This window comes from Ptiloglossa arizonensis, chromosome 10, assembly GCF_051014685.1.
Source record: "Ptiloglossa arizonensis isolate GNS036 chromosome 10, iyPtiAriz1_principal, whole genome shotgun sequence".
Classification (NCBI taxonomy): domain Eukaryota; kingdom Metazoa; phylum Arthropoda; class Insecta; order Hymenoptera; family Colletidae; genus Ptiloglossa; species Ptiloglossa arizonensis.
In genome coordinates, this window is record NC_135057.1 from 7,776,738 (window position 1) to 7,796,867 (window position 20,130).

Genomic DNA, 20,130 nt, shown 5'->3' on the forward strand with positions numbered 1-20,130 from the left:
TTAAATCGATAAAGTTTTTAAATAAATTGTTAGGTTTACGTATCAGATTCATTGGATCGACATCCTTCTAACGGAAGAAAATTTTGTCGAAGTTACAAGACTGAATCTTCTGTACCATTCAATTGAGCAATTCTTTAGCAATTCGCGTTAACACTTTCAACAACGACGAGAGAGAATCAGTCTTGTTTCGGTTAATACGATTACAGGACAATGGAAACACTTTCTGTCGCGAAACCGTAATACTAACGAAGAACTGACTTATTCTATGCATCTGTAATTCACTGCATCCGCAATATCCCGCGAAGAATAATGAAATTTCACGTGCTTCAACGCCGAAACAAAACTTCCGCGGTCAATGTTAACGAAACCCTCTCGGGGGAACCACGAGCCGGTATCAATCGAGTTACAAGTATCGAAGTACACCCAAACTAGGGGAATTTGCCAGGGTTAAAAGAGACGTCCCAAAGGACACCGGAAACTCCATGAGAGAACTCGACGAAGTTTCACAAGGGAAATGCTGTTTCGCCCTAATATCAATGCAATTTCCTTTTTCCTCGTGACGCTTTGTCGCGTACTTTGCATAAAAGACAGTTGAAAATAGCAAATGTGAAGTTTAATGGTCGGTTGAACTCCGTTCTTTGAAAGCATAATGATTTAAATACGGGGACTTCAACGAGCGCCTAAAAGAGGAATTTTTCTATTACGTACGACGTGATTGTTCGTGTATTAAATGCTAATTTCCCCATTTGGTTCTCCTACATTGACAACTTTATTAAAATCTACGGTACAATTTTCACATTATTACTTTTCAGTTTCGAAATGAATTGAAAACTGTATCACCCGAGTTGTGCTACGTTACGTTTCAAGTTTTACAGCGTTTTACGCAAAAATAACAATACCCTGATAGCTACCGGTGATAAATCGCTACAATTAACGGAATCTATACTTCGACGAATGTCTCGCTCGGATACCGATTCGATAATTAAATACAATAAAACACAGCTAACCGATATTGGTTCATCCTGGTACACACGATGTCGAGAGAGCGAGAGAGGGTGGTTATGTGTGACATTGAGTAACGCGCCATGTTGATTTCCACCCTCGTGACTAATGTTCCCGAGAAAGACGTGATTGCTTCCCGCTCGGGTAACAAACTCCGCGAAAACAACGACCAAGGACAAACGTAAAGTTAATCGACGAATGTTTTGGAAACTGAATCTCTTCTAAAGAATAATTCAATCCCGACAGCACGGTAATGGAAATTATTAAACGAACATCTCTACAATATATATACACAACTTGCACAGTAATGAAAATGATTAAACGAAGATCTCTACAATATATATATACATAACTTGCACAGTAATGAAAATTATTAAACGAAGATCTCTACAATATACATACATAACTTGCACAGTAATGAAAATTATTAAACGAAGATCTCCACAGTAACCGGACCGAATTGGAAGATATTTATTTATTATAATTAGCCAATAACCCGAACATCCGAGTACATTCGAACGCACAGTGTCCGTGTTATATTTTTCTTCTTCTGTTTTTTTTTTCATCTTACTTTTGGGGTCAATGTCCAGGATTGAAAAGGGTAAGATTGATTAAAGTTGTAGTTTCAGAGGGTAGCTCTCCTCGCGGGAGTTTGTCGCGAAGAATGAAGGGGATTGTTAAGTGGACTGATAAAATACGAGAAGTTTCCTCTTCTAGTCTCCTTCGTCGTTTTTTCCTCCTTTTACTTAAACCACGGAACAAGAGCGGCCCTTGGAAACGAGCTTCATTCGTTCTTGTCACCGCTTTTCACGTACAATAACCGCGGCGAGCGTGTAACCGTGGGCCCTCTTGAATATTTCATTTAGATAATTCCACCCTCTCGAAAGCGGGATTATTAAGAAAAGTGAAACACGGAATTTATGGTTATTTGACCGGAATACATTCAGCCGTGGTTCTTGCTAGAAAATGGGCTCGTCCATTAAACGGAGAAACAAACTCCGTTCTATACGTTCCGCGAAACAAAGGGCAGTACGGCTTTCGTTCTCATTGTAACGATAAGAAAATACGACAAAGTATACGGGGTGAGCCACTTAAAACAGACTGTCTGAATAACTCATTTACTTTTGGCGTCGGGTAAAAATACTTTGGACAAATCTCGCGTGTTTTCAAGGGGATTGTAATCTGATCTCGGTAGCTTTCTCGCGGATTGAGGCGCGAACGCGATTCTCAAAGGTCAACTTGCCTTTTCTAAAGGGAACTAAAAGTATTTTTGCTCGTTCACTGATAGAGTAGGGTGATTCGAGGTGGTTGAGATTTGTTTCGAGGATAAAACGAATCGAAAACGTGGTACAATATTTTTTCGTACGGTGCTTCGTTCGTGAAAAAATGAACTTTGAAACCTTTCGAGACACACCTACGATTCGGTACGACTTGGCTGTCTGTCCGTTGCTCGTTACTTCCACTTCTGTTAGCGTTGCGAACAGTAACGCAAGTAGAAATAACGAGTAATGCACAGACACGCCGACCAAGCCGTACTCGATCATTTTTCTCGAGAATCTTCAAAATCGATTTTCCCGACGACGAATGAAATATTCTATTCTATTCCTCCGATTTATTTTTACATATTGAATACCCTTCTGCTTGGTGGTATAATGTTTGACAAATAAGTAGGAACAAGTCACTTTTGTTTCTATATTATAAGTGTTAAACAACATTGGAAGGTTAATTCGTAAATCTGTGCTGACAATTTTTGCCTCTCAAATTCTTCAATATTATAATTCGAACCACATTTCAACCTTTATACTATATATTGATACACGTTTCATGTTTTTTCTCTCTTTCTAAACATGCTTATTTATTCTTCGTTTGTATTTATATATACCTAAGCAAAAAAATTCCCCAATTTTCCAACCCTTTGCCCCTATAATATCATACAAACTACTTTATTATAGTAACAAGAAATTATAAGTTCCCAACCATCATTTTTTACACATCGTTAACACGTTGACCGCCACCCCAGTTTTCCATACATACATACTATAAGAAGTAAAAATATTCGATAATTTATCGATGTACTTGATATTTTATAGTATTGCCAACGAGAGTAATGTTATTTAAAAATTTACAAGTTCGTGTCTTGTATGCATTTTCGAGAGTCGTTCTAACTTTGGAACGTGGGTCATCAGTGACCATCGTGGTGTTCAACGTGTTAAAAACATGGTCGTTAACCCCTTGTTGTACCATTTAGTTCAACGAAATCCAGGTCCAACCGGTAGGAGAAGACACGCTCTAAACGGGCCAGAGTGATGCAACGAAAACAGTTGCAGTTCGAGCCGAAATGTGAAATACTACACTATTTTTAGTTATCGATCTTCGTCCCACGAGTCAGACTCATGATGGCTCACGCTTGGCTCGCTATTGATTCTACGAGTCACTCGCGATGTTCACATTCGGTCCATAATTATCATTACGAGTCTGACTCGTGATATTCGCGTGTGGTTCAAAAGAATTATCAGGAGTCTGACTCGTGATATTCATCTTTAATTGAAAAGAATTATTAGAAGTCTGACTCGTGATATTCATCTTTGGTCCAAAAGTATTACCAGTAGTCTGATTCGTGACATTTATCTTTGGTCCAAAAGTATTATTAGGAGTCCGACTGATATTCACGTTTGGATCCAAAGTTACCATCACGAGTCAGACTCGTCACGGTCCGGCAATGGACGAAAAAATCCATCACGTCTCGAACGAAAAAAGAAAACGGTCAACCAAATATGGTAAACCATAAAACCGTTGATAAAACAAATACGGAGGCTCACCTTCGGAGTCCGAGGTGTCGGATAGCGGCGGTTCGTTGGCGATGTACTGACGTCCGCTCAGCAGGTTGTTCTCCACGATCGGTCGTTTGTCCTCCAGCTGCCGCCTGAATCCGCGATGATCGTCCTGGAACGTGCAAGGACACGCTTGTTAATACTCGTTCGTTCGTTTCAGCGTCGTTCAGCGACCCCACCGCGTGGAGTGGGCCGCTCGAGCGTTTTAGTCGCGCGAGGGTAAAAGGAAGCTTCGAAGCTTAGCCGGTTCGCGTCCGTGGGTGCTCTTGTACGCCTAGCAGGACAAGTAGGGTAATCCAACGGGCTTTAAACGCGCGGCGCCATCGACGTCGTCTTCATCTCGACGTGTGCATCCGTTAATTTCGTTTGACAAGGCAACGTCCGCGGATGCCGCGCGTCGAGTGGGCCCAGGGAAGCGGAGTCGACATCCGCTCGCGATGTCGCGCGACTTCTCGTTAACGAGATTATCTCTCGCTCGCTCTTGGGGCCCTTCTCCTCGAGCGTCTCGAGAATTTAGACACCCGTGGACCGGAACACACGTTTCCCTCTCTCACCCTCTCTCACCCTCTCTCACCCTCTCTCACCCTCTCTCACCCTCTCTCTCTCTCTCTCTCTCTTTCGTTTACTTCCAGATTTTTCTCCAGCGACGTTGTTTTTCCCCGTTACGTTTTTTACGTAGCTTTTTCCACGGGACAGGGGTAACGCTGTGTCTCTCGAGTCGCGCGAAATCCTTTCAAACAGCCCGGAATAATTCACCTACTTTCGTTGTTGCGACGACCGAAAGCCCTTCAAGTCCCGTCGAGCCGATGATGAAACGCGCGTGGTTATTAGGTGGAGTTTTCCCGCATTTTCGCGTCGCCGCTCGCGAAATTATTTCGGCGGAGAGAGAGCGCGCGTCGCCCTCGTTTTTCACCTTCGAGTTGCCCCGCGCTTTACGCGCAACGGAGATTGGAAACGCGTTTCTAATTTTGAAATACGACGGGAGGGTTGATTAACTCGAACATCGGCGAGGCACCGATCGGTGCATGGACCGTGGCACGGGGGAAAGTTTGTCGAATTTCGATCCTGCCTGGAGAATTAAATGTTTTTTTTAAATGGTGGACGAGAAGGAGAGTACATTGTGTTTTTGAGCGATGAGATTTCATTCTGCGATACACGGCCACCGTGGGAACAATTATTAATCGGAAGTATGCAATCGGAAGCATGTAATCGGAAATATGTAACCGAAAGTGGGTAATCGGAAGTATCTAATCGAAAGTGTGTAATCGAAAGTGTGTAACCGAAAGTGTGTAATCGAAAGCGTGTAATCGAAAGTAGTAAGGGGTAGCTGGTTCTCTGTAGTAATATTCTAGTTCGAATCAGTCGGTATATGGTAAAAACAATTTTTCTTGGGAATAGTTATGAAACAATACAAATATAAAACGAACCCTGCGAGTAACTCGTACGTGGAAATGGGTCTTAGATCACTCGTACGTGTGAATTCTCGGTTAACAGTTTCAACAGAACTATTTGAGATAACAACTGTAATAGGGTACGAGGAAAAGTAACTTATTGGGTTGTTTGGAAGATCATTTCGTTTCCCAAAATCTCGAAGACTTTATTTTTATTTTTATTTTTGCTTGAACTGTTTTAATTCGAAAAACCATCAGCTTTATCTTAACACGTGTTATTAAGGGTAAGTTCTCGAGCTACTTTGATTCGTAGCTACAAAATTGTGCTCGTACAGAGTGTTTGGAAAAATTAGAACGAGTCGAAAGTTCGTCACCATTTTGCTACTCGAGGTTTCGTTTTCCCTAAAAATTCAACCGTGAATGAATTTTGATAACTAAAATAAAATATTTTCGTTCGAAGAATCTGAACTTGTTCGTAAATTCGCTCGTGGAATGAGAAAAGGGGTGATTGTCCTTTGAGCTAGCATAGGAGGAGCTCGAGTACGATAAAGAATCTGGCGTCGCGAGCAACGAAATAAGGTCGATCTATTAGCAAAGAAATTGGGAGCAACTGAAGCATCATTCGTTCAATTGAGGCTCTGGATGTTTTCTAATTGGCGACGTCGAGATAATCGTCTTATCGACGCGGTTATCGGAATGACGGGTTAATTACGGAGTGCGTTCCGTAATAATGCGGTAATGTTATTCAACGATAGCACGTCGCCCCGACACCGAGTCCAGTTGTATCTTCATCGTGGTAACCGGCATTGTTAAAGAGCGTGGTGTTTCTTTTATTTAACGTCCGTGAGTCTGTGTGCCTTTCGACATCGTGTAGAGATACGTGACGAAAAGTAGGCCAATTTCATATACGTCTGTACGTGTGTTAATTGCGGCCGGGTCGTGTTTAGCTTTGCGTTACTTTCAACGATAATTACCATCTATAAACGCGCGACTGTTGGTTAGAATTTATAGACCGATGGTATTCGAACCGATACCAGACAATCAGAGACGTGAAAAAAAATCTTAATTTAGATCGGTATAAATCAAGTAGAGAGAGATAAAGTGTCGATTCGAATAATATCGTAAATTTATAAGCGACGGTATCAATCATTTTAATTGTAAATTCAATTAGGATTGTATTAAGAAACGAACAATCGCTGTAAGTTATATACTCTCTGCGAAACAATCGACCGAGATTTTAATTGAAAATATTAATAAATGTAGCAAACGTGTCCCAAACGAAACGGAGAAATCCTGACAGCAGTAACTATCGAACAGGTGTAATATAAATACTAGATTCTCTGTTCAAAAAGGGTAGATCCACGATTCAAACGATAAAGTTTACAAAACCTGAACCATCGCGAAGAATCACTTCGAAATCCGTTTACCGCGAGTCGTCTGTTCTACGAAACGCGATCAACGAGTTCTCAATAATTTGGGGAGATATCGTCAATTAAAGGAATTCCAATTTCCTGGAACGGTCTCGGGGAACCGAATCGTTGTTCCGCGCGATCGAAACGCTCGTTGAAATCAATTTCGTACGGGATAATAACCGCCGTTTCGTGCTAATTTCACGACCGGGGAATTTCTTTCTGTTTTGTGCCGGTGCGCGCGATCGATTCCGCGTTAAGCCGCGCTCGAAGGCAGCGGCCTCGTGTCCCTGCGTACGGGCTGTAACCACTCGTTTACGACGGGGCTGCGTTTTACGTATGCAACGTAAAGCGCGAGCCGTTTCGATTTCACGCACGAATATGGCGTACGAAACCGATCGGTGATCTCGTGCGCGCACGCGCCCCACTGTAACGCAAGCGGTATCGATTCATCCATTGGAAAATCTCGCGTTGCGCGACATTTTTCGCCACGCGGCGAACGTATCGTTGATCACTCCCGTTGCATCGTAAAATTCCTCGCGGAGCATCGGCTCGATGTTTCATTATCGAAGTGCGAAACATTCTGCAGATCGCGGATCTTTGACGGTGTGCGCCGTAATGCACGCGATGTTTCGAGCTCGACGTGTATAATGTTCGGATAGATGGTACATATTGCCCGATACGTAGTGCATGCCACCGAATGCATATTGCGTATTGCATCGAATAGTGCGTAATGCATGTCGGTCGGTGCTTGAGAGAATATTGCGTAGTGCGTATTGTGCGTAGTATGTGCGCCGAGTCTATTACACGTTGCGTCTAATATTGTGCACAGTGCAGCGTATGCATGTTGGTTAGTGCATGGAGCATATTGCGTAGTGCATATTGCGTGGTGCATATTGCGTGTGACGTGTCGTGTGTCGAGGCTGTCGTAGTTTGCACTGTGTATACTGTGCACAATGCATATTGTACATTATGTATTGCATAATTGCATTGCGTATAGTGTAAAGTGCATGGTGCACGATGCACGTTTTACAGTGCACGTTGAACGGTGAACTGTTCACGATTCATTTTGTGCAATGCTTGGTGTACTGTAAATATTGCCTATTATGCATTGGAAAGTGCATAATGCAGGTTGCATACTGCATGTTGCATGTTGCATGTTGCATGTTGCATGTTGCATACTACATTGTGCACGACTCAACCTGTGCAATGCGTGATGCATGATATATACTGCATATTACATATTCCACAGTGCACAGTGGATGCTGTACAGTGCTCGGTACACGGTGCATATTGCACAGTGCACAGTGCACGGTACGCTATGCACAATGTTTCTACATAGACGCAGAACGTCAGAGTGAATATTGCATGCACTGCATCGTCCATTGTACCTCGAACAGTGCAAAGTGCACGGTGCACATTTCCACACCGGACAGTGTACAATGCAACGTGCATCGTGCACTCTATAGACTGCGCGCTGCACAGTGCACATTGCATATGTACTCCGACAGCTACGTTAGCGATTTCTCTCTTCGTTCAACGCGCCTCCCCCATCCCGTGTGCACTTTGCAGCTAATACATTTCGTTGCATTATGTTTCTTCCCCTTCCATTAAGATTGCAGCTCGTAGGTGTAGCTCGAAGATTGCGTGTCGCGCGGCTCGAAGTAATCTTGAACCGTGCACCGGGCCGTGCCGTGCCTGGCCGCGCCGGGTCGCGTTCCATAATGTGTATAAATTATTATGTCGCGTCGTTCGCCGTGTGCACAACTATTTGCGCGCGAATTAGAACGCGGTTCGCGAAACCTATTCCCCGCGAATTCCTGCATTACACAGGCCGGTATATCGTTGAACTGCTATCCGGTCCGCGGAGTTCTGTCGGATTAACTTCCAGCCGCGGTCGTTAGTCGGGCGCGTTTATGTCCCCCTGGGGTTTTCACGCGGACGTGGTCGGTTCGTAACTTAAAATTATACGTCAGATTTCGTGAAATATTTTCGCGAGGAGACGTTAAAATTCACCGATTGTCCATCGAGCCGATACATCGTCCCGTTCGAGCTCGTGCGCGACACCGAAGTCGACGACACGCAGCCTTCACGCCCGGGAGCGAAACCGAGCGATCTAATTCGATGAAATCGGAAGAAAATTGCAGCGAATCCGACGAACGAAGCAGTTATCGATCGGTTCCGTAGACAATCCGGTAAACAATTATATCTAAATGCTCGTGGAACGAGATTTCCTCGAGCTGGCTGCTCGAACACCGTTTCCATTCGGAGCCCGGCTGAGTATACAGATAGTGTGCACGTGTTGCAGCTGCCGTTGCATGTTGTCACGTTGCAAACGACGACGACGACCAAGCGACATCGTTTCAAACGACGAGGAGCAAAAGAACCGGGGAGCAGAGCGGGCCCGCGCTTTAAAGAACGATATTTGAATTTCATGCATCGCAGATGCGACATTGGCACATCACGTAAACCCGAAACTCGCTTATTGTTCGAAACACCTGTACCCCACGACCCTTTTTGCACGGTTTTATCCGTTGTTCGTGTACACAGGCCCGCGACTAACTGATATCGCGCCGGAATACATTACGTTTTATTGTTGAAATCGTGTAGATAAAAAACTGAATAACATTCGCCACGTACGCGCTGAATTACCCCGTTACCCCTTTGTTTGTTTCGCGTAGGTGTACAATAATAACGTGGAAATTTAATTGCCGATTTTCCGCCTTTAAAAAGCAGTACGGACGTGTACGGTGGTGTCGTGGATGGTTTGTCGAAATGTTATCGGTCTGTCGTCTTTTTTTCGGGCTGAATCGATCGTTTTGATGTTACGTTTATTTTTTCCACGAGATTAGACACTTTTGTTCACGAGTAAAAAAGGAAGGATAGTATAGAAAATGGGAGATGTACTCGAGAGGCGGATGAAAATTTGAATGTCGCTAGCGGTTGGAATTTATATTCAAATAGTCAAGTATTCGAATTATATTCGCTAATTTTTCGAGGCATCGAAGTGTTCCATTACAGAAGAATTCAATCAAGTTAACGTTAATATTTGATCATTGTTAATACGAAATTATTCGAATACGTCAATCCCTGCTGACGATATTAACTCGAATCTTGACTTTTTTCTCTCTATAATAGTGCACCAATCTAGGAAAGAATTTTAATCCGGGATTTTCGGGTTCTTGTTCACCCTTAGCAGCTACCGATACCACGATTTGCTTCGTGGCCCACGTTAATTAGCGCCCTCTCGTTCGCGAGAGATCGATACTGTCGCGGCTCGAGAGTATTCATTCGCTCCTTAATCAGTCGACCCCGTTAAACGGATATCCGCGGTCGCCCCAAAACTCTTATCCTCGGTTAACACGTTGTCCGCCATGTGTATTCAATTGGATAAACGCCTATGTACAGGGACGTGACAAGACAGGGACACAAAGGGCACTTTTGGCCACTCTTAACAGTAAACAAGTTTGAATCGATTATTTTTTAACACTTTGCTGTTAATATCGAAAAAATTATTTCTATTTAATTCAAATCTTTGGGATCAAAATTTGTTCACGGTACAGTGCAAATCAGGTGTGTAAACCACTCTTTATTATATTTTGTAGCATAATTACCCAGTTCAACGGTTTCGTTATTGTAATCCGCGTCTGGAAAGGGCAATACGGATTATTTAATTTCAGTACCTGTTCGTGTACATTTTGTTTCGTTTATAAATGTCAGTGTAAGTTATTAATTCTTTCAAAGAGTATATTCAACGATTGGGAGACACCAACGTCGAATTAACACTTGTGGAAACTGTTGAATAAATGTTGAAAGAATAGTACTTGAAATACGATCGAAAAATTAATTTAAAGAAAATGAAAAGACAACTTGAGGAAACACAGGCACAAAATTATTTTATAGCAGTGACTTGAGAGCGTGAACGATATATATTATCAAAATAAAGTAAGATGCTCTAAATAATAAACAAAGTAATTTTCTATCGATATCCTTCGACGGATAATCGCATAATTTTGCGTAACATTCTTGATATGTGGTAATCCCAAACTTTGGCAGTGTATGCATCTACCATAAAGCAAATATGCGAAGGACCGAGTTTCCATTGTTGCCCTGGGCGTGAAAATACCTAAGCACGGCGTTGCAAATGTTGCACAATACATTGACTTCGTAACACGAGCCAAAATCCACGAATATCTCGAAAAACAATAATCCCCGGAATTGTTACACGTTGTAACACGAATATCAAAAGAACGGCTACAATTAAAATTTACACGAAATTGTAGAAAACGTTCCGCGTTGTTGAAACATTTTTCAATTGTACCGCAAAAAATAACACTGTTTCGCGTGAAAAAAATATATAAGACCAAACCGATCGAAATGTTTGCGAGCGAAAAAAAGGTACACCGTGTGTCCGATATTTATTTCACAAATTATTCGACTGTATTTATTTCATACATTTCTCGATGCTTATTTTACAAAAACTGGTCCACGGAATATAATAATATATAAATAATACCATCGTTGAATATTGTTGCGTATTTCGTGTCGGAAAATATTTCGAATCACGGGTTGAAACGTAATAAAAAAAAAAGTGAAGAGTTTTCGATATTTACCTGAAAAAAATCATTCGATTTTCGTCGGTATCGTACCGATCGAAATTTATTCGACGAAAATCAATACTGGTGATAATCGTAGCATCTAGAAGCTTGTTTCTTGTCTCACACGTGACGAACAAAAATGAACACGTAAACGGGGTGAGTCGATCGTGGAGCAGCTCGCGATAAGTAGCAGGCGCAGGTGTCGTCTGTCGATGACATCCATGATCAGGATCGCGTTACATGCACCTTATCATCCCTGCACACTCGCCAGCCGGGCGCAGGAGGCGCGAGCGAGCTGCGAGCCGGTAACATGCACGCTCTAATCTGGATTAGCCCGAACTAGTCCGTCTTTGTGCGTGGAAACTGGGCCGACGAGGGTTGCACTCGGAGAGAACCCCCCGTCCCGACCCCCCTCTCCACTCCCCCGCGACGCGTGCCCCTCGTTGTCTGTGTCCGCGCGCGCGCGCACACTGCGCCCCTAATTGCATCATTTTCGTGTAATCCAGTCCATTCCAGTAGGTTACGGGGGACGCTTCGAGGTACACGAGGCTATTTGCCGGAGACAAGATTGCAGGGGTCGAGGTGGATTTCAAGATGACGTTGATGACTCTCGGGACGTTCCAAGGCGAACAGACTTTTACTCGTAAGGGGTAATTTTAAGATTAGGCGGTCTGTTGCGCTTCGCTTCTCGATGTTCGAGAAAATTTCGTAACTTCGGTGACTCTTTTCTCAAGAATTTTACTTAAATTGTAAATAGCGAAAATTGTGGGGCGAGTTTTTTTATCGTAACGATTCGGAGATAATCGATCGTTTATCCGGGGAAGGTAGCGTTCTTCTAGAAGGTCGATTTCTTTTAATCGAGATCGATGACGAGAGTTTCGTGTGTCGTCTGAGAAGGAGAATGATTGGAACGTATAGAGAGCGAGAGAGACAGAACAACAGCAAGCGAGTCTCGCATTAGTTCAGTAAAGAAAGTGTCCAGAATTCTGAATGCAAGATTATGAATGTATTTGGAATAATCAGGTCGTTTTGAATAGTTGAGGAATTTTCTGGGAGCGGGTGATGGTTGTTGATAATATTAGTGATAATTGAGGCTACCTAACGCGTAATTTTGACGAATTTTTCTATATAGGGAAACACGTTTTGCTTGTGAAAACGGTCGTTAAAATATCCACTTGTTTTGGGATCCTCGATCGGTTTATCAACGTTGAAAGCAATAACTTGTTCAAACTCACCTGTTGTTTCTGCAAAGCGGCTACGTCACCGCAGACAGGCCCCAGACCGGTGAGCTCGGTGTCTTTTCTTATCACCCATTCTATGAGCTCGCGCAAAGATAACAGCAGAGCGTTCCAGTGTTCCGTGTTGCTCTCTAATCGATTTCTGTGAACAAACAACCCGAACTCGTTAAATCCAGGCAATTTACTAAAAATACATATATTGGATAAACAGTAAGCGATACACAGAAGACGAGTTAACTTGTCTTGGAGTTTAATACTTTTTCGATTTCTTATTCGCTGAAAGATCTCTTTTTTCGATCTTGTCGCGTTACGTTATTTCTATTAACGTATAATAGATCTTTCTATTATAAGAAAGATAATAAGAAAGATTAATAATTAAATTAAATAAAAAAATATTATCCTAATATTTGTTCGATTCAAATGTTTGGTGAATATAATTCGAATACTGTTCAAATACTATTCGAATACATGACTATTCAATCACCATTCGAATACTTGACTATTCAATAACCATTTGAATACTTGACTATTCGAATACTATTCGAATATTTTGTATACCATCGAAGCGTCTAGATATTCGTACTATTTGAATAATGTTACATGTTCCACAAATCAAATTCTGACCGTTCATCATTTTCAATTTTATTTTCCATTAAACTCCATAGTCAATATGTTAAGTTTCTCTCCACGCTCTCTACATTCCACGAAGGAAATCATTCCTCGCTTGGTCGTTATTAAATCGATTGAAGTAACTCGAACGCCGGACGTCGGGCGCCAATTATCTCCTAATAACTGAAATCACTCTCGTCCAACGTGCCATCGACACGATTCGCAACACGTAGAAGTAAAATCCCTCGACCCGTGGAGAACGCGAGGCGTCATCCATTAGACGCGGATTAGACGCGAAGACGACCAGCGAGGGAACGCAGACGACTATAAGCGTCAGCGTGAAAACGACGCGGAGCGTGTGTCTGGCCGTAAATACTGATAAAGGATAGAGAGTGGGAGGAAGGGGGGAGGACGACGGGGCGCGCCGGGGGGCAAAGAAATATTTATTCTCGGAAGAAAGTGAAAAAGAAGGAGAAAATGAAAGCACCCGGGCGCTGAATGTACGAAGGAGAAAGATTCGCATGGACGTGGAAAGAAGGTGAAAAATCTAAGAGGGGGCTCTCATTCTCCACCAGGGAAAGAGTCGGGGGACATTCAAGGTGAACTGTACAAGTACAAAACCGGGGAAAAAGAACTGAATGGGAGAGTGTACAAGACGCCAGAGATCTCGAAACTGCGTTCGAAGGGAAACGTTGCGGTAACACCGAAGAAATGAAAAGAAAAGAAAGAACACAATTAAAGGTAACGCGAGGAATACGAGAACGGCCAGAGGATACTTGCACAGTCGGCGCGGAGTCTGGAATAAACAAGTAACGGGGAAATAAAAAATATTCCATAGAGGCTTAACGGGCCAGGAGGCGAAAGGAACTTATCAAATTGGAGAAGTTGCAGTTGAGGGGGCTCAATGGAGGGGGGAGGGGGGTGGTGCGAGAAAAATGAGCGTCGATGTAAACGCAAGAGAGAGGGTAGGGCGAGACCGTTGGAAGGAGGACGAAGAAAATAGGCAGCCGGAATGAATAAGGAGAGAAAGAAATAGAAAGGATTGAAAGGAGCGAAGATCGAGGCGCGAGAGGAACTGGCAAGGAGGGCCAGGAAGGATGGAGCTCGGGATTTAGATTTATATTCCGCCATTGTTGTACCATCGTCGACCGAGGAGTCCCTCACACCACCGACATCCAACTCCTGTCTTCTCATCCCCGTCCCGTGCAGCCCTCCTTTTCATCCACGGAAGCCGCGGACCCGCCGTCTGGTATCGCGAAGGAACAGCCCCGCGGCCGGATATATTGCAGTTATTGTAACGTCGATGAAAGTCCTGCGGAATTCCGCGAGGCAGCAGCCCCGTATACTTCCGGACGAGTATACAGGGTGCCTTCGTGGATTTCACCGCGCACTTGGTATATTTTGCGACCGAACGAGCGTCGTCCGCGCGTCGATGAGTTCTCGATCAGAAACGATTCTCTCGGTGAGAGATCGTTATCCAATAAAAAATATTCTCTTTTCTTTCATCGAACATTTTAATCGACGATTGAGAAAAGCTTGAAACACAACGGAGGGAAAAATGAACGAAGAATTGTAAGTGTAAGAAGTGGATCAATTTTGAAAAATCATATGTCTGAGAATATTAAATGTTACACACGCTGCGAGACAAAACGCACGATGTTGAGTATTTCGTTATTCTCGTTTCGTTCGATTTTCGTGTAACGTAAATTTTATTTTAAAATACGTTTCACCGGTGTGTCGTTAATATTTTCCACGATTTCTAAGCAGAACGGTTCTCTCGGGTTGAGATCTTCCCCGTTCCCTTTTGCGTTTCACATTTTTATCACAACTTTCGAGCAAAGCGTTTACGGATGTTCGTATAAAATTCACGTCTTATTTTTATGGACCGTGTTGGTGAATTTTTTTCGAGACACCCTTTATGTACGTGCACGCCCGAAGGCATTGTGTCTTCTTCTCCCGCGAGATAAGGAGACCGGGATATATCGTTGGCGGAGTGCTGAATACTGCTAAGAAGGATAGCTTCGACTTTTCCCTAGCCCACCCCCGCTGGATATAAACGTGGACCTCTGGTAAAAATTCGATAGACGTTGGTTCGTCTCGAGGTCGAAACGACGGGAACGATGCGAATTGGATGTCGTCGGGAAACTCGCGACCTACCCGACGCTGTCAGCTGTTTGGAAAGCGATGTAAATAGGGTAGTGTACCAGCGTACCGTATTCCACTACCTTTTCTACTATTTTTCTAACCTGGAATCCAATCTTCTCGCAGTCTTTACTTTGCTCGCTCCACGGCAGCGATCTCCAAAGTACGCGATTTCGTCCCTCGAGGGACGAAGGGGGGGAAACGTTGCGACGAAGATCTTAAATATTGTTCTTTTCGGACGAAGCGTTACATTATTCTCGGTTCTCGTCGTGTGTGTTTGGACCAGTGGCGAGTAAACTCGTATCCGAATAATGGACGACGAGTAAAAACACCGAGTAGAGATTTATTTGGAAGGTTTACACGGGGCGAACTTTCGTTCGTTGAACGTGAAATATAATTTTATTTTACGATTACTGAACGAACAACGGAATCGACTGTTGTTTGTCATTCGTTCGTTATTGGAAAGTTTTATCTAGGTAAGAATTTTATCCATCTTTGATCACCGTGATACGAACCTGATCGGATATTAGAAGGTATAAATAATACGATTCAGAGAATCTTCAATTGGTTCGATGTGAAATATAATTTAATTTCGTAATTCAAATTGGAAACTTTAACCAATCAAGGGTTGTTTATTCGTTACTTGAAATACGATTCTATGTAAGAATTTTATCTAGATAAAATCTATTATCTAGATATAATATGGTATAAATATTCCAAATAATTGTTATTCGGACGATTGTTAAAATTTTTATACCGACCATTCATTCGGTTCTAATGTCGATCGACATCCACGAGACTCTTAAATCAACGACATCGAGTTTCAATGAATTTCCTCTTCGGAAGCAAAGCTCGATAATCCAAATGGCCGGTGGCCGCACCACTCGTATTAGAATTTCTAAATCGACTCGTTGAAAAAGGCGATTAACTTAATCTAGAGGGTTTATAAAAACGGTGGTGTTGATTTTCGGTCGACGATCCTTCCGTCCCCCGGAAACAAATAGTCCCCCGATCGATAGCGACGATGTCGGCTGTTTAATCGATGTGGTCGTCGAACGATTAATTGCTCCAAGTTCGGCGTACCCTGATTACCACCGGGACAACGGATGTTCCTCGGGGTTAATGGAACATCAACGTAATCCGTGTTTGCGCTAGAGAATTGCAGTTGGAAAAATACTTACGGAGAACGTTCGTGCACAGGTCGTCTCGCGACTGACACGAACAGAGAGATCTTTAACGGAAAGAGTGTACAGGGTGTTCCTAAAAAACTGGTTCGTTGATTCGTGAATGTATCGAAGAAACAATTTCGAAACGAATCGATTCGAATACTCTAATGCGGATATTACAATGTTTTCGATTCGTTCGTAATGGAAATTATTCGATAATAGGGATCGTAGGTATTGTAATAAATAATTCTTTCTAGGTGTTATTTTTTTAACATCATTCATATTTGAATCGAGCCAACATCGTATAAACATACACTACCGCTTAGAAGTATTCGTCCAGTTGTTATATACGCGTCTTACGAAATAATACGAAAGGATTATTATTTTCAAAGGGTTAACGATAAATAAAAATAAATTTTTGTCGCACAGGACGCACGATTGTACACTTTCAAGCGATAGTGTGGATCGAGTAGATGGTGTTCCACGATGCAACGTTTCAAGGCTTCGAACGAAACGTTAAAAACATAAATATAACTCTAATCCGCTCGAACACTAATCCCACAGTAAGTCCCGCTTTCAAGCGATAAAATCGGGTTCGCTCGAAAGCAGGGCGAGTAGCGATTTCTATCTCGAAGACCAAGACTCGTGTGTACCATCCAGCGAGGAAAGTGAGTGGGATGCAACGAGAGTGAGCGAGACAGAGCAATACAGAGCGAGTCTCGCATTACATTTCGTGATCGAAACTTCCAAGACGTACCATACTGTTATCGATGTGCCAACCATTAATATATTAATTCGTGATTAGCCAGAAACTTGACGAACTTTCGTAATAAATACTTCGAATTGATATTTGCCATTTCAGTGTCAATTTCTAGTCGCAAACACTGGTCACTTTTATCCTTACGTGACAACTATTATTCAAGTTCACTATTCGAGTTTACTTATGTTTTCTTTCCTCTGAACATTTCTTTTAACGAGAAACTTTGAAGTGCTGTCATACCCTGAAAACAAATCATTCGAGAATTTACGTTACGATGTTCCTTTGTCACCGTGACGAGTAGAATGTATTGTCAAAATGTGGTCGTTTCTTTCAGGAACACCCTGTATATTTCGTGTTCGTGAGATCGCATTTCAATTGGACGAGTCCACGAATACCGTCACGCCCCGTGTCCCGAGAAACGTTGAATACACTCCTCTTACTCGGTCTTTGCGACGCACCGATCTAATGTAACATAAATCACAGAGAAATTCTCTCGGTAACGTAGCGAGCAGGAAACGTTTTCTATTCCGAGCGGGAAACGAAATTCTTTTAAGAGAACATTGTACGTGCACGATAATACAGTTTCCCTCCGATTCGTCGGCGAAACATCGACGATATCGCGATGATGTTTTAAAACACATCCAAAGCGGTTGTCTACGATCTCCGTGAACGTGAAAGCGACGAATCGTTTCGTGTTTCGTAACTGAACATCTTTTAGCGAATTCTCTGTTTATTTCTCGCTGGAATTTTCTCGAAATTATCGGTGTCGAGAAGCGATTGATTAAATTATAGAAAAAACAACGAAGAAGTATCTAATTCGTTTCACTTGCAATTTTGTATCGCTTTATAAATACTGCATCATTAATGCAACATTGAAAATGGTTGAACAGATTTGATCGAAATTTTTTAAATAGAGGCACCGGACACGCGGTCGAAATAATCTTCTAAAAGCTAATAACAAAGCCTTTGAAAATCATCGACAAAAATGTTCCCAACACCGTGGCCGAAAATTGAGCATTTTTAATTTTCCACTCGACGTCGAGCAACTTTATGACGCGTACGGTCCGTATAGGTGAAACAAAATTATGTATCGCGCCTAAATTATTCCCACCGTGGAAGAGATTGGACGGTTCTGACCGGGGGAAAAATAAATTGGGAAACGTTAATACCGGTCTATGAGTATTTTTTTTTTCTTCCTTTTTTTTTTTTTTAATACAGTAACAAAGCCCGCAGATTTTTGGATTACATCCAACGAAGGGGGAGGGAAATATTGACGTCCCCTAAAATCCAAAACCGACGAGGAAAATAAAGAGTACGATTGGATCGCGCGGGACCTCGGCGAACGATAACGCGACAAGGACGAAAGTTTTGATTATGGTCCCGATTCTCCGCGCGGAGATTCGGAATAATTAAAACGGCGAAACGGACGCGTGGAAACAAAATATTCCACGGCGGAACGTGCCAAACGGAAATACTGGGCTGGTCGTTGGAACGATTTCGGATAAGCCGACTTCCCATTGGAGCGTTGAATATTTTTTTTATTTTTTTTCATTTTTTTTTCACCCACGGAACGAACGTGCACCTCTAATCTCTCGCATTAACGAACCCCTTTAAAAAATTTCTGTCACGCTCCCCTAAATCTCTCTGTCATATTTTACGGCCCGGGAGGCAACGTTGATCCTCGTTTCGATTTGAGAGTACGATAATTTATTAAGGGGAGAAAGATTCACAGGATGATGCGCTGTCGAATATAGTTTCAAGCTTTTTATCGAATGGATCGTTCTCGAGGATTTCCCGTGGAAGACAGGTGTTCCTTCTTCGAACAACCGAGGATTACGAGGAAATTACGATGAGAAACGTGACGTTTAAACTGTATATATTTCTTCGTATTCCTCGTGTAAACGATTATCGTCAAACACCCGTTAAATGTTACTTTAAACGATGAAACGTTAGTATTCGTTATTTACTCGCCAATTTTACTTGCTTAGAGATATTGAACGATTTCCTCCGAGATTATCGATTGGTTCCTTATTCTGCGTAAAGAATTTTTAATTTAGAGTAGGATGTAAATTATTCGTCTTAGAACAACGACCAAAAAAAGTTTAACGAAGCAAGTAACTCGAATGGAGTACCCGAAACTAAATTTTCTTTTATTTTACAAAAGTTTTAAACACCGGGTTATCCAAGTAAACAATGCGAAATGTATCGTGTAACGAGCACGCGTGGTTACGACGTTTTTCAAACGCCTAGGAACATCAACGAGATCTTAATATAATTTACAATGCGGATTAAAAAGTTAGCGCAGCTTTTATCGAGGGAACCGCACAAAGAGATTCTCTTCTGCCAGTTTCCACCAGCTATATCGCTTCCCGCTTAAATCAAGCTTTCAAGCCAAGCCCAGATAACGGCAGTAATGAATTTAAAAAAAAATTTAAATCTCGTAAAAAGACTCGAGCGACTCGCGGACAGTCTAGGCTGACGATGACGAGCTTTAAAACGTTCTTTGGTTCGCAACGAAACAATCAAACGGAACTGTCTACCGCTGGGTCTCTGTCTCGTCGAAACAAGAATGAAATTTATTTATTCAAAATACAGCTGGATTACCGCTTCAGATGCGTTACCATTCAGCTTTTCAGTCTTTTCATAATTGTTGACCAAGTTTCCCAGAACTTTCCCCAAACAATACCCCGCGAAGCTAGACGAAACAATTGATAATTATTACACAACAGAGAATCTGTCTTGAGAAGAATATCGAACCATAACAATTACCAGTTTGTTTTGCTTTTTTCCATTTGAATTCGATGTCTTGCTTATCGACACAGTACAAGAACAATATACCGATACAGATAGGAAACTTAGATACTTTGACTCTAGTTTCAATTCATCTTTAATTTACTTAAAACTCTATGGAAGAAGTGTTTTCATTTCCAATTTAAAATAGACGAGATGTATATTAACCCCTTCGCCAAGGAAATAATTTTTCC

The 20,130-nt window shown here is 42.3% G+C and overlaps 1 protein-coding gene across 5 annotated transcripts in view; it reads right to left on the reverse strand.

Annotated features, from left to right (window-relative positions):
• LOC143151865 (dystrophin, isoforms A/C/F/G/H) overlaps positions 1-20,130 on the reverse strand; it is a 741,778-nt gene that overhangs the window by 102,494 nt on the left and 619,154 nt on the right. For all 5 annotated transcript variants that reach the window (XM_076321330.1, XM_076321326.1, XM_076321329.1 and 2 more), the window contains 2 exons: positions 12,467-12,611; positions 3,822-3,945 (listed from right to left, as the gene is read on the reverse strand). In XM_076321330.1, coding sequence (XP_076177445.1) covers positions 3,822-3,945; positions 12,467-12,611 — 269 coding nt within the window. The remainder of the gene's footprint in view (positions 1-3,821; positions 3,946-12,466; positions 12,612-20,130) is intronic.